Here is a 15598-nt window from a genome sequence, read left to right on the forward strand (position 1 = left end):
ACTGTCCCTTGTAGTTTTCGGTTGGCAGAACGCATGGGGTAAACCAGTCGGCCAAGCAAAAAGCGTTTGTATTCGGTAACAAACCTTAGTTAGCCGGTCGTTTCTATGCCGAAGTACTTACTAGAGACCGCATAACTATTTCTTCTATTTCCAGTTGCGGACTGGCAACATAAAAAATTGCGAACAGGCATGCATATTGGTCATCGCAAAGGTTCAGGAACACGGTGGTCGGTAACCAAGGAAATATCCTCCGCGACGCTATTTTGGTCACGTGATCCAAGCGTCTACCAAAATGGCGTCGTTTCCATAAATTATGTAAATAAACTTGGCTGACTTCTCTCGTTGGTCTATTTGTATTGTTCTTTCCATGTTGGGGGCTTGCATAAATTATAATGCATCTTTTTGCTGAAAATCTGCCAGGGAGGTGTGCTAGGGCTGTTGTCGTTCAGAATTTGGCTGTCTTATTGACCCACTAAATACATGTTAGGGGTGGTATTGCAGACCACATATGGACATAATGTTTTGGTCTTTCTAGTTCTGAAGGAGTACAATTATATAAATAAAGATTTGAGCATAGAAAGTGTTTCATGTTTTGACCGTGCTCCGCGTGAGAGCACATTTCAGCCCGTGGAGCCCCTACTTGAAGAGTTTTTTGCTCTTATTGAGAAATAAATCCCAGCAGGCAATGCCAGGCATAGGCATCGCACGTTCAGAACAGAGTTTGAAGTAATGGCTTCCGTCAGCGACGAAGAGAGAGACAAGAAAAGGTATTTACAACGAGTTGAAACTACCGTTTTGAATTCTATTTTAGCCGTCCGCCATCTTGAAATTCTCGTATCGTCATTGCTAAGCAGAAAACGTTTTTGGTTTCTTTCAGCGGCCGAAAACTTTGCTCAAAGAGCAGAAAATGCAGCAAAAATGACCGCCATCATGGAAAGTGCGATTCGTGGAGAACAGTGAATCCATTTTAGGTTCGATCACCTATTCAAGTCGGAAACTCGATCAAACGGGAGGCACGAAATGTCGCCAGTGAGGTCGAAGCGGAATGCGAGATTAAAAAGGCTCGAATAGATGAAAAGGAAGCCAGAGTTTCTGTTAGGGAATCAGAAGTGATTGAGAAAGAAAGGCAGATACAGGAAGTTGAGGAGAAATATGCAACAGCTAGAGTTGAGACAGGTTTGAGTCAGACATTATTTTCCTTAGGCTCTTGTGTTCTAAATTTAGAAGCAAAGATGGTTGACCTTTTAGGATGTCTCTTTATGGCTGTATTTGAGAAATTTTATTTAACAGATTTTTCATTATAAGTAGAAGAAAATAATTGTTTCTTTACCCTGCTTTACTACTTGAGCTAGACCTTGGTGCCTTAATAAAATACACTTAGATGATTTTATTTAGCACAATTTATATTATACATGTTTTTAGAAATTCAAGGGATATTTTCATGAAAATATTTAAAGGTAGATCAGAAACTTTTAGTCTAGTTGTATAATTCAGTGAAGTGTAATTGAAATGGCAATATTTGAATGTGTAACTGTGAGATTGCAGGTGAATAAAGATTGGTTGATTCGACTGACTGATTTCATTTTAATTTATTTAATTTTAGAGAAATTAGAAAGGCAAAAGGAAACTGTTGCAGTAGAGCTTAAGGACAAAGAAAAGCAGTTAGACACCATATCTAAAGAATATGAGAAACTTAAGGTGCTACTGGAACAAAAACAAAATGCCAAAGCACGAAGGATGAATACGGCCACAACCTTTGAAATGGTCAATAATCCACACTCTAGCACAAGATACAGGCGAAGGCAGGAAACCAAAAACATTCTAGAATTTATTCATGGTGGGGAGGAAGGGTCAATCTATGGGGCATGGGACTATTTACAATCAAATGCAACAAAAGATCAAATGGAGAAATTCATTGGTAGTTATAAGAGGGGTCGTTTTCTACAGGGTGTGTTTGGGAGGGCTATGAAAGAATATGGCAACAGTGAGGAGGCATTAAAGCAGGCTGTTGCCATGAAATATCAAGCATTTCTGTCCATCACAGGGTTACCCCCCAGCAGTAAATTCACTGGTACCCATTTATACACCTGGATGGAGAGAGGCACTGCGAAAGTAAAGTGTCTTGCCCAACAACACAACACAGCGTCCCTGCCAGGGCCCGAACCCTGGCCGTTCGACTCAGAGTCAAGTGCGCTGACCATTAGGCCACCTAGCCTCCCATTAAAAAAAATACATGAATCTACTGTAAATACACCATGTCTTCCAGGTTCTTAATCTGATGCCCAACCTCTATTCCAAAGTACCTGTGGACTGTCTGAATGAATAAAGTGTAATAGATACTTTTTGAAAACCTTTAAAGATTAAAGCAGCCTGGTTTTGCTCACATGGTTTTTTTAATGGTAATTTAGAACAGAGTTTGATAATTTGATATTACAGCCAAGTGAATTTTCAATGACTTAATATAGTTTGAGTTTTTTTTTCTCTCTCAAAAAAGAGTAGATAAATTAAGTTCTTTAATTGATGTTGAGATTGGAAAACTGCTTGACAGCAGAGTTTAACCTTTGTGCATGTAGTTGCAGTATATGTTAGCAGCTAACATATACTGCAACTACATGCTAAGCATACATGATTCTCCTTACTCATCTCCATTAATTTTGTATCCTAGAAGAAATTTGTTAAATGTGAAAATAATTTTAGCTTGATAATTAAACAATATTATTTATTATTTATGAACAAAAAGATGACTTGTACATTGATATTATAATGATAAAATAGATACTGATCACTCTTGCTGCTTAATATATTATTAACTTGGTAAGGCTTTGTAAAATGTATATCATGTTAAACTATATAATACACATATGTTGCTACAAAATGTCTATTTATTGTTCATTATCTTTTGTAGCTGACTGTCAATTGCAAAACCATCTTCGGTGTACCTCTGAATAAATGCTGAGAGTGTAACACGATTTGCTGTCATGTTGTAATCTAGTTTCATCGGTGTGTTTTTTGTAATAACCACGGCAGATCTTCCAGAATAGCGATATTTTCCATCGGACAGCTTCTTAAACTTCCGGTGTCCTAAGTAATTTTGGCCGGAAAATCTAGATGGGCAAAACATTTTTCTGGCCGTAGCTTGGTTTTCAATGGTGACTTCAATTCTCTTCCCACGCTTGAAAACATTTACCTCGCATTTGTAGCCACGAACCAGTGTCAGTATGTGTCTAAATATCATCCAAGGGATAAAAAGAACGATAGGGTTAACAAGCCCAGTTGCCTTTGAATGGGTTTGCTTCTTTTTCAAACCCTTTCCTAATTCGCGAAGATAGCAATCGATGAGAGGTCCAGCCATTTCAAGTTTGTTGCCACAAACCTCTTCGTGTAGGGAATCCATTTCGCCCATTCCATAATTGGGCTTATTTTTGGCAACTCTTACAGGCTTGATCCATTTTTTCTCAACTAGGGACTTCATTTCTACCGTGCTTGTGTTCCAAAACTTTTCATTTCGCTCAGAACTACCATGATTAGCCTTTAAATCTAGATTTCCTTGCTCCACTTCGTCCGCCATTTTTGTTTGCTCTTGAGAACTCATGGGGAATTCCGCTGCATACTAATGAGCCCACACACGTCTTTGGAGAAGTTCCGCTGCATATTAATGAGCCCGCACAAACGGGAGAAATTTCCTTAGTTACCGACCACCGTGGAAACTACTGCTATCCTTCACATCACTTGTCAGAGCAAAGAAGAACAAAGAAAGTTCCTGTGGCATTTCCGGACAATTGTGTTCCTCATCCTTTATGAAACCACTGACAGCTAAATTTGTTTTTAAGGTACTTGAAGACTTCAAAGAAAGAACAATACTGATGAACACTCGTGGAATACTATGTATAGATCAGTGTAGATAACTCCTTATTTATTATTGTAAAGTTTCAATTATAAAAAGTCATTTCGATAGAGTTTGCAAAACATTCTTCAAAAATTTGAAATTCATGGCTCTATTCTTTTCTACTTCTAAACGTTTTATATTCAGTTTATATTGTTCATTCATTGACGCAAACAGGAAATTATTCAGCAAATTCTTTCGCGCCATGAAAACAAAACTAATAAAAACAATCGTGGCGGGTGCACTTGCGTAGGCGAAGTTTAGTTAATCTTTGGGCTATAGTTTCTAGGAAAAGATTTCCCTGTCCATGATTTTACTCTTATGAAGATACAATGCATATCAAGCTTCTAAAACGAGGATCCTTTTATTGCCAACGTTTGTGTGGGAATTATTTCACATCGGCTTCCCCTATCAACCATGTTTGTACTCTTTCAAAATGCATGGAGAAAAAAGAAATCACATAAACTAGTCGGTTGCTCACTAGATTCGATGTTATTCGAAAGTGTTTGAATCCGCTAGACTGTTCACAGCCCTTTTATCTTTCATTCATGGTTTTTCTTCGATCGTTGAACGCAGAAAAGAATCACGAGAGAACTGGACGCTAGCGAAAATAGCGTTATTCAGTTGCGCGGAAAATTAGAGAGGCTTAGCGATTTTTTGAGCGAAGCGGGACGGCTGTACACAGGCTAAGAGAGGTTGCGAACAGTCTAAAGTCTGCGGGAATTAAACTATTCGAGACCTTGTTAACGTAGAACCGTGATACGCAACCACATCGATCAAGTTAAATGAATAGCAGCCAGCTGTTGTAAGTTTTAACCTAGTAATTAAAATTAGATCTGATTAAATAAGGTGGATGAGTTGTTGTTAACTGGTAGCTTGAGACTACACGCTTAGACGTGGTGTAAAGACTGCTTTCAATAACAACAAAATCTTCAATTATGCGAAAATTAGATTGAGGTTAAAACATTTATTGAAAACTGAACAACAAGGTTATTTCAAATAATTTATTCACGATCCATGATAACTGTTGCAGAAAAGTATTATTTGTATTCATTGAAACAACACAGTCCACGTACGCAAATGATAAGAAAATAATTATTTGTAAATCTTTATAAATATATTTTGATTTTCTAAAATATTAGATTTTAAAGGCTAAATCGTTTAAAAATGTTTAACATAATTATATAAACTTTACAATTTACATCTGAAATCGTGTTTAAACAAAAAATATCAGAGGTAATTAAGGGTACTAGGGATCGTCTTACCATTAAACATTTCAATTTCAAATTTTTTTAACAACCTCAGGTTTATGCCTTACTATGTCTGTACATCTTTTAAATAAATCACGTACAATATAAACCAATTTAATTAAGTTTTAACGGCATCAATACACTTGAATAAAAAACGATTCTTTCGATGGATTTGGAATCCGGCGTATAAGTTAAAAATTCGTTAAATAATGAAGATGCCAGTTAAGGAATGAGATTTTCCGTCACAGATTTTGAATCCGCAACATAAAATATTCTACAAGCTCAATGCAAGTTCAATAGATCTATTTCGAATACTAACTTGGTTCTGAGGTTTAGGGAAATAAAAACATAATATATATATATATATATATATATATATATATATATATATATATATATATATATATATATATATATATATATATATATATATAATATATATATATTATCCTTCGACCGAAGGCCGGCTCGCAGCCAAATGGGCCTTTTGCAGCTTACAGACACATGGTACAAAATCAGCTATGATGGAGGGCTGGAAGGAGGGCCAGCTACGTTCTGGGAAATTCAAACAAGCAAAAGTTAAGCATAACATGGGTCACAGCATGTAAAAATTGGGATTTACATTAAATTAAAGGTGGTTAAATCTGGTGTAAAGTCGGTTATCCAACTTTACACCATCAATTAAATGTTGTTAAAGGTGGTTAAACCGACCTTTATGCTACCGTGTGTAAATGTGATTTAAAGTTGGTGTAAAGAAGTCTCTTTATCTACCTTTATACTTGAGTGTAAAGCTGGGATAAAGGTCAGCTTTAAAAAATGTAAAGTCAGCGTATAGCTGAATAAATTCCAAATTTACGACAGCTTTATTTGAGCTTTACACCACGGTAAATTTATGTTTTCATGCTGTGGTTGAAGTCGCCCTGTTTTGGATGTCTCAGCGCGCATGGCGCGTAGCTTGTCCTTCAGCAAGGTGCCATTTAGAACCACGTGATCGTTAGCTGCAAAAGGACCATTAGTTTTTTAATGCATCGAAATAGGCCTGTTCATTTTGCAGTATTCGACCTCTGTCTCTAGCTTCGGCCTGTGTAGCAGGTGCAGGATTTAAAAAATGAAAGGGGGGGGGGGGGGGGGGGCACGTATTGACGTCTCAATTGTCCTGCTGCTCCGAAATATAGTTCAATCTATTCCTGCTCTGTACTTGACAATTCGTCTTCTTTCTGCGCGGACTGACTGCATGGGTCGAATCAGTTAATTTTTCTCGAAGCCTTGAGTTTTACCGTAAGGCGTCTGGAATTCCTGCAACCAATTCTGTTCAAAAATAACAAAATCAACGCGCGTAGATATTGTTTTATAATTTACTATAGCAAAAGGAAGAAATAGTTAAATAGATGTTACGAAGTTTACAACTTCCGGCGGGCGGCGCTTCTCCCCTCTTGAGGGGGAGAAAAGAGGGAAAAGGAAGCCGAGAAAAAGAAAAAAAAAAAAAAAAAAGGAACTTGATTCTGCATGATAACATAAAAGACTACGAGCAATCCCTCTTTTTTTCTTAGTCCGTCAAGCCGTAAAACGAAAAAAAAAATAGAGCACGAGAAAGGGGAAAACCTGGGACGGTCATTTTCCACTCGCGTTCCGTTTATTCGTTTGCTTGTAGTCAAGATAACATATATCTCATTAACGAATTGAAGGGGTTTTTTTACTTACGAATTATACTGTCGTCTTCGTTGTCCGCCTCGTAACCAGGGTCGTCATAGTCGACTTCTTCGTCGCTCTCCTCATCCTCATTTCTGTTGTCGTGTCCGTCGGGGTGGCCATCATCGTTATTGCCATCGCCATTCTCGACTTCATATTCCTCATTCACCTCTTCAGGGTGACCATTGGGCGCACCATAATAATCACGTTCATTATTATTTATCGCTGTTATAATTACCAATGTTATTAATATAACTTCACCGTCCAGCACGGACGTTGCAATCAGGATGACGATCATCGGTTCTTGTACGTCCAGAACAATAACAGGTGCTTTTCGACTGCACAGTGGGCTAAAAAAGAACCAAAATGAATTAAACTTCAAAGCTCCATTGAAGTGCACTTTCTCGGCATCAGACGAAAACAACAAATGATCGAGTGGGAAATGTGAGGCTCTTTTATACTGACAAAACAGAGCTGTCAGTGACCTCTTAATCTGATGTTGTATTGATTATAGCACTGGTCACAGTACAACGTCAACTTTACGAGAAAATCGACACAATCGAAGGAATAACACAACCTTAATTGCAAACCAGCAACCGTTTTCATAGCCTGGATTACAGATTAATTGTATAAAGACTGCAGTGAAAAAGTACAGCAATTAAGGAAGGCGGGGCTGAGATTCCGGCTTCGGTGGATTCCGTTCGACTAACTAAGAGGCTTATTGTAGCTTATTATTAAAATAGGGATATTAGGGAAATAAACACAATAGCCACCATTCGGCTTGAAAAGTTGTTTATTAAGAGATGGTCTGGTTGTTCCCCAACGCAAGTTAGCAAAGACGATTTTCCCAAACAGAGTTTGCTATAAATGGAATATATCTCACATTAAAGACCCAGTTCTAATAAATCAATGTCTTTGCCAACTACACGCCAGGTACGAAGTTAGTCCGTATCACAGAGTAATAAGATAGACTTTGTATGTGAGTTGGAAGAAGAATCACAAAACCAGATTATCGCAGACGATACTATCTTGTTGGTAGATGACATTTATTCCCACCTGTGGAAATATTTACACTACGGATTAAGACAGGAGCCCATTACTAATTAATGGGCTCCTGATTAAGATTATAACATCCTTCCACACGCTTCCTGTGGGTGCTCGTGATAAGCCCAAAGAACGTCCGCCGATTAATATAGCGTAACACTTATTAAGAGTTTACCATCTAGCTTTGTCCTACCCTTTCAATGTTCTAGTTTAGGTTGAAATGCTGCAAGAGGGTTTGCATGGGGCTTAATTACATGTTTAGTGTTGCCCTTTATTAGTCAGTATTAGTGTTAAATTGGCCAATTGTCTCCATAAAAATACTGTTAGTAGTTTGAAGAGTTTTTCTTAGGGAAATAATAGAATTTAGCATTACAAAAACCCTTTTGCTCTTTGAAGATCACTAGTTAAACTTTTTCAATCGCAATGCTTGAATTTTGAGCCTGTACCGAGAACAGGAAACGATTCCTTTTTGAAACACAAGGATTACAAATACCAGAGGATAAGGTTAAAGTTTACACATAACCAAGGTCAGAAGGCAATACAACATGTATATCAGTCTACAGGTGCTGTTATTTAAAAATGGATTTAATTAAACAGAGATTTAATAAAGACGCCAGTGATGCGGTGAAAATTGCGTTGTTGACAGTTCTGCTTCCGTTAACGTTTCTGCCGCACTATGATGGTCTAACATGCTATTAATAACAAATAGTTATAGTCTATGTCTTTTTGGAACGCAATGTTTCATATGACTAATTCAAGGCCTTGCGTTAACTTCGGTGTCGATCAAAAAACTTTGCTCTCTTAGGGTCTTAAGAAGGCCGCCCACCCTTCAATGCCCAAGGCTAGGTCGTGCAAAAATGGTAACTATTTTGTAGACTAGAAAGGGCCGCGCGGCCACTATACATTCAATATTCTCTGGCCTTGTTACCCTTGTGTGGTTATAAAAACATGGCATGCTCTTACAATTTAAAGGGCAATTTAAGACATTAAAATATCAGTATGATCCTCGACAACCTCTGGTCATTGTGCACATTCTTGCCCGGATGTTTTGAAAATAAACCTAAATAATGTATACATTTTCTGAAAGCTTTCAAATATATGAGGAATTAAAATATATACCTAAGTTATAACTCGAATCGAAAGCAAACTGATTTTGTTTTTTCAATGCGAAGCAGGCTAAACTTTTTCAGGAAACCGGTTTTGAACAGGAGCTATCAATATTTTAGCTATCAATAGCAGCTATCATTATTTTAAATCAATATTTTTAAAATGTCTTGTATCGCAATATGACTGTTTGGTAAACTCAAACAGAAAACATGGCATACTTACGGACGCTTTAAAAAGTTAGTAAACAGATTTCTTAAAGCAATCACGACGGAGATGCAGATCCTGATTTTGTGTTGTTGTTACGACAGAGGAAAACAAAGAAATATACGCAACTTGTCACATCAGTTCTTCCTTTTGTGTAGCGGCGGACTCGTTGCCGTTATGGATTGCTTATACTCCCGATAATGATCATTACCTGACTTACCGTATTGTCGACAGTACGTTCTGCAGCCAAGCAAGATAGGAAATTACTGGTTTTAGTCGAGCATTCGGGTTGCGGCCGGACCAAAAGTCTTGCTTCACATCATTTGGATGCAGCGACTTAAGAGTCACTGAGCTATATTCATTTATAGCTACACGCCATCGCCGCAGGCGTATAAGCTTTATCTTGTGTAAATAAAGGTCATCCATCCCTCCCGATCGCTTCATCAGCGGAAGCAGCGCTGTTCCAGTTCCGGTTGTTGTCAACTTAAATAATGTAACCATAACATAATGTTGCTAGACTGAATGTGTTTACATTTGTCACTCTAAAATTGTTATTGAATATCTAGTCCGTGAAATTATTTTATGCCCGAAATCATCTTATTGTCGGCAACGGTGTAACTTTGATCAGAATGTGTCTCAGGCTATTAAATTGTGTTATAATTATGACCCCATTAAAGAAGAGAGGCTTGGCTTTTCGAAAAGTAAACATAATAAGCTACAAAATAACGCAAACAAATTCCTTCATAGGCACTTTAAGCTCTCGTCCCATGCTTACTTTCACTTTCACGGAAAAAGCTTTCTGTTAGAGGAAAGGGCGAAGAAAACGCACAGGGAAACCGTACGAGTCGTAGGCGTTGTGAAGTTACCTTAATATGGTAATAAATCTTCATACAACCCTTGGCGGTCTTGCTTTATAATTCCCTCTTGAAGGGTGGCCAATTAGTTTTTTAAATCATCGACACCGTTACGTTGCTATAGGTTGTTACTGTGCAAGTAAAGCTTTGTAGTGGAGTTGATAAGCTTTTGCCGTAAGTGGATTTGATAAGCACCACGCGCCCCAACTTTCAAGCAAGTCTACTAACAAAACGAACATCTACATTTTTCAAATGTGCTCAGTGAGCCGCGCACTATAAGCTTGTAGATTTGTTAACATGAGTGGTTGAGAAGAGTATATATAAAAGTTGTCATGGCTATGAATAACTGACACTCAATCCTGTTTCAACACAGCCTCTGTACACAAAGAAAAAGCCGGCAAAGGACGTTTTACTTATCTTGTTATCGGGATCTCTTTAGCAAATTAAGCACTATACAAATACGGAATAAAATATTGACTGCCATGCTTACCTTTAAATATTGACACTGCTGACGGTCGAAAATCAACACAAGCTTTTAACAAACTTGCCGCTCTTTTAATATGCTCTTTATAGGTACATAAAAGCTAATATCAGCTTTAGTGGGCGGTCTCGATTGTTTTGTTATTTATCTTATCCCAGACGATTGTTCATTATGCCGTCGCGATTGGAAAAGGTTGAATATTCGATTTAATATTGCCGTGATATCTCGAAGACAAATTTCATTACAGTTGCCGGCTGTATAACCAGACTTTATTTTAATCAAAACGGAAAGATTTAATTCTTAGCTAAGCTGTTGATAAGCTTTAAGTAATTAAGTGACACCCATCATCAATGTCGTGACACTCTAGGGCGGTCTAAAATTAAACGTTGACAGCAAGCATCTACCTGCTATGGCTTAATTTTACAGTTCAACTCATAATTGATACCCCCAGGGTTTTCTTTATACATACCCCAGATAGTTTGCAATGTGCGCGATAACCTTCTAATGAAGACCAATAAACGAAATCTTAAAATAGTAACTTACTTTGTAGAAAAACAGCAAATTTGAGGTAAGCGAAAGGAACGAAACAAGAATTTAGCTAAGACTGGAGAAAAGTGGGACTGATTTACGAAAGCCCCTTTCAAAAAGTACGCCATTCATTTAATGCATGTATGTCAGTTTCACCCCTCTTAAGAGCCAACTAGTAGGGTGGTCAAAGCTATCAAGCTGAATTGCTCCATTCAAGCTAGCGGATTATGATAAAATATCTGAACTAGCGAGGAAGTATGCGGAGTTAAAATCGTGTTACAAAATATATGGCCTAAAAATGTTAACTATACATTCTACATGTAGAATTCATCAAAAAGTTTCATTGCCTTTCGTAACTAACAATGCAAGTAGAATGAACAGGTGTGCGGCATATGACAAATATTTGCATAAAAGCACAAGCAATCCATTTGCAATTGGCCATTTCTTTCCATTGGGGCTGCTAACACGAATTACATTTCTTCTTTATCTTTTTGTCTTATCGTGTAAAATGATGTCAGTTGCTCAGTGTATTATCAAGCTTCGCTCGTTTGGCCTCAGTTAAACTACAAGTTTGAGTAGCGGGCTCCTGGCTTAAGAGAAAGCAAAAACATAAGAATAAAAAGATGAAATGCCGACGAAGCCGTTGTTTGTTCCATTTGAAATTGTTTTGTCCTAAAATCATGTTGAATTAGGCAAGAGAAACCGATTGCCACAACACATGCACTATATCCCTGACGGCTAGTCGATCGAGCCAATACTTAAGTTTCTGATAACTTTGATCGCCGGCGACAATTGATATAAATATTGTTTGACAAAATCAAACTATTTGTATAATCACAAACTGCTAATCAAATGATACAGTTCTTAACGATCTTATACTTTCACTAAACCGCTTACTGTACCATACACATCGAGAAGAAATGGTCTGGGCGCGGAACTGCCCAGCTTACCTCAGAGTCCGATAGAAGATAAGCAATCCTCCCACTCAGAGCAGACTGCTCGAACGCCAATCGCGCAAAGTTTCAAAGAGCCAAACTAGTTCAAGTAATATATACTTTATCAATATACGACCTGCAATATCGGGTTTTCTATCAGATTATTGATGACGTGTGTTAGTAAAAATAGCATTTGCCAACGTAAGCATGAAGTCTGGTTACAATAGAAAGGTCTTAATTATATATTGTCATGTGCGCTTTTGAAACTCGTCGTTCATGCAATTCAAACGTTGGGTCAAGCTAAATGTTTCTCAAACGTTTCTGTTTCCAGCCAACGTCTTTTGTTATTCTTACTGATATCTTTGGAGTCGCAAGTTCAATTAATAATCTAATCATCCATTCCATTCGGCATTCACGGGTATTTGGTTATATTTTTATATTTCCGTTTAATCTTTGTAACCATTTGACACTCCAGGGTGGTTTAAAACAACACTCATTTTTGAAAAACCTTTATCAACTGATAAGATTTTTCAATTAGTTTTGATTTGATTCCGCAGGTCTTGTGAGCAAGTCTGATGTTGTGTTATAGATGAAAAAGCGGGTTTAATTAAATTTACTCTTAAAAGTAATTGGCGTAGCAGGACCGTGCTTTAAGCACCAAGCACAAGTATATGCACAGAGTATGTTTATTTTCTTCCAGTTCTAATAGCCTAAAAGTTCAAGACTGTTTAAATCCGCATATTTATACTAGCCTTCTACTGAAAAGGCAGGTGTTCAGCTGAAACAGCGGGAAGTTTACTATAAGTTTATTAAGTTTTTAATATTAGGAGCAGCTTTATGATATCATATTTAAAAAGAAGCTCAGCCTTTTTGGCTGAACGCCACTGGTTTTTTGATTTTCTGTATCGGAATGTTTTAACTTTCTCACTTCATACTAACTTCATGCTAACTTGTATCTAGAATTATGCTGCAGAACAAGCGGAGAGCGCGCGCGATAGACGAGCGTGAAGCGCAAGGACGAGACGAAAAATAAGCCATACTCGTGCACCGCGATTGTCCTTGCACTCCGTGCTCGTGAATCACGCTCCACTGGATGCCACTTTCTCGCTTTATACTTGTATCAAGGATTATTCTGCAGACAAAGGGCGGTTAAGCGGGCCAGAGTGCGGAGCGCAACACACGAGCGCGAAGCGCAAGGGCGATGACGGAAGACGAGACGAAAAATAAACCACGCTCGTGTACCGCGCTCCACTCTCTGCCACGCTAAATAAACTGTTTGGCAGGCTAATCAAGTATTTACCTTTAGGACACTTTGACTTCCGTCCTGGCTTTCTAAGTTTCACACTACACGTTACGGACAATTCCGCATTCTTCACCAAGTCGTATATTGTCCTCGGCCTTACGCTTGCTTGTCGAAGAAGTCAAACTGGTCCACAAGTGCGTTTACGCCTTCCCAAGACAACCTTGCAGCCGTAGCACTGCCTTCAGTACACCCCTCTGTAACAGACCCAGTGGAACCCAACCCAGTGGATTATTTTCCCCTACCCAGTGAAAATCTAGTCTCCCCGGTACCCAGCAAATATTTTGATTTTACCCGCCTATTTTTGTGCTTCCCCAGTGACTGTGCGTTGTGACTTATGTCGAATAAACCTACTTTAGAAAAAAGCCCAAATAAGCTGACCCAGTTGGAAATTGGCCAACCCAGTGACTTTTTTCAGATTCCACTGGGTCTGTTACAGAGGGGTGTTTCAGTAAGCCACACGCAACGGGCATCACAGCGCATGGCAGGCATCACGAAGATTGTACTTTATGTTAATAATGGATATCTAATAGAGAGTCACGCCACAAGGCATTTTGCAAACCCACAACGTTAACTGATTTTTAAACATGATATAAAACATCGGGAAAATAATGAGAGAAAGTACTCAGGATGTATTTTTTGGATGGAGTACTATTGACAGCAAGCCGAGATAGTTATTTTTATTGAAGCATAATGTAGAGCGCTGCTTACAAACACATTGAGTTTTGTATAACTTGTTGTGAGTGGCAATCGCGGAACGTTATTTTAACCAAGCCGCAGCTGACTCTTTGGTGGCTTCTTTATAAAAGGCATCCAGCAGTGCAGTTTATTAGGTTGTGATGGGAGTACTTATTAAGGCACCCTAGGCCTGCCGGTAATCAATAAGCAGTGTTTGCCACCAGCATTGAAATAGCAAGTCAGGCAGTCTGGGAGGCCTACAAAAATTCCCGCTGTGGTCAATATAAACGTCACTCTTGTTTGTGGAGGGGGACAGGGGGGCGGGAGCCCGGGAGAAAAGGGGCGGGAAGCGGGAGTAGAGGGGGCGGGAAGCGGGATTTTTAAGGTGGCGGGAACCGGGAGAAAACGAGTGAAATTTCATAACATTTCATTATATTTCGCAATGGACATGGAAAAAACAGGAGAGAACCGCTACGGAAAGGGGCGGGAGGCGGGAGTAAAATGTACGGGAGGCGGGAGGTTCAGACCCACCTGTCCCCCCCACTTGTTTGCCTGCCACGTCGAAATGTCATGATTCTTTTTAGCTGCTGCTACTTTACAAGAATAGTTTTTAAGTCAAAATTATTGTGATCAATAAGCAGGAAGAAAAGTATATTGTGTAGGTCATAAACGATTCAACTGTCTCAAAGGGAGAAAAAGCTTGCTGAGTGCAATCCATGTCACTTGCATTGAGAAGTCAGATCAATCGACATACTCAATTCGTGGCTTTGGATAATCACTTAAAGTTTTTGTGCGGAATGTTGGTGTAAGTGAAAGAAACGCTACGCTCCGCGGGTGAGCCGGAAGTAAAAATTTGCGTGTCCTACGGCTTACCAGGTCAAGTAGCTACTTGGGTAACTAATCAAAAATGTACAAAAAAACAGAATTTAACACGAAAGTCCAGCTTGAATTAAACGATAACATTGAGAACAAACAGTTAACATTTAACGGCTAAAGGGAGCTCACAAGGATCAGACCTATTCTTAAAAGGGAAGCCGCGCAGTTTTATAGCAGACTGAGTTTAACTGCTATCACTTAAGGAAGGGTTCAGACATGGCACAGAGGCAAACTTATGGCAGCGAGCTGAAACTATATTTTCCTGCATCGCAATTTAAAGGGCCTTTGTCACGGGGATTGCGCAGATTTTTGGTCCAAATGGTCTGAAATTTGCCGTAAGCAACTTAACCCATCTGAAAACATTATCTTTGAACAACTGAAGGAAGATATAACCTTAATTTGCGGATAGAATCAAGCAACGGCTATAAATATCGTTTTTTTTTTTTTTTTTTTGAAGACGCGTGGAAACAACTTGAAAAGTTAAGCCTTAATGTTTCAGATTGCAATCTGTTTCCATCCGAGCTGCCATCTTGCAGCCAAAGCCCGCGGGGGGAGGGGGGGGGGGTGGACTCGCATATGAAAGTGACGGGAATGCTCGTCGTCTCGCTTAGGGATAAATTTTGGCTGTTTAGAAATGTGGTAAAATCCGTGAAAACGCCCCTTTAAGAAAGGTTTTGACAAACGTAAACTGAAAACATGTATGACAAACATAGTCAATCTACTTATCAAGTGCTTAACCTTGTCCGTGTGGTTTCATAGACGCACCTCC

General features: G+C 38.7%; 1 protein-coding gene and 1 long non-coding RNA gene across 3 annotated transcripts; one reads left to right on the top strand and one right to left on the bottom strand.

Moving 5' to 3' along the window:
• The first annotated feature begins 716 nt into the window (after positions 1 to 716).
• Positions 717 to 1873, top strand: LOC144629364 (uncharacterized). Its single transcript, XR_013566365.1, has 3 exons — positions 717 to 767; positions 878 to 1176; positions 1604 to 1873. It is a non-coding gene; the product is annotated as an uncharacterized LOC144629364 (long non-coding RNA).
• Positions 1874 to 6343: 4470 nt separating this feature from the next.
• Positions 6344 to 13458, bottom strand: LOC144667073 (uncharacterized). 2 transcript variants are annotated; one of them, XM_078528452.1, is made up of 3 exons: positions 13276 to 13458; positions 6835 to 7172; positions 6344 to 6441 (listed from the first exon to the last, which is right to left on the bottom strand). In XM_078528452.1, the coding sequence occupies exons 2-3, from the start codon at positions 7118 to 7120 to the stop codon at positions 6407 to 6409; spliced, it is 321 nt and encodes a 106-aa protein (XP_078384578.1). In that variant the 5' UTR covers positions 7121 to 7172; positions 13276 to 13458; the 3' UTR covers positions 6344 to 6406. The 2 variants fall into 2 exon arrangements, with proteins under 2 accessions (XP_078384578.1, XP_078384579.1); XM_078528453.1 differs by lacking the exon at positions 13276 to 13458 and having other exon boundaries at positions 6835 to 7634.
• Between the last annotated feature and the right edge of the window lie 2140 nt (positions 13459 to 15598).

This window comes from Oculina patagonica, chromosome 10 (genome assembly GCF_052425735.1).
Source record: "Oculina patagonica isolate OP01 chromosome 10, crgOcupat, whole genome shotgun sequence".
Classification (NCBI taxonomy): domain Eukaryota; kingdom Metazoa; phylum Cnidaria; class Anthozoa; order Scleractinia; family Oculinidae; genus Oculina; species Oculina patagonica.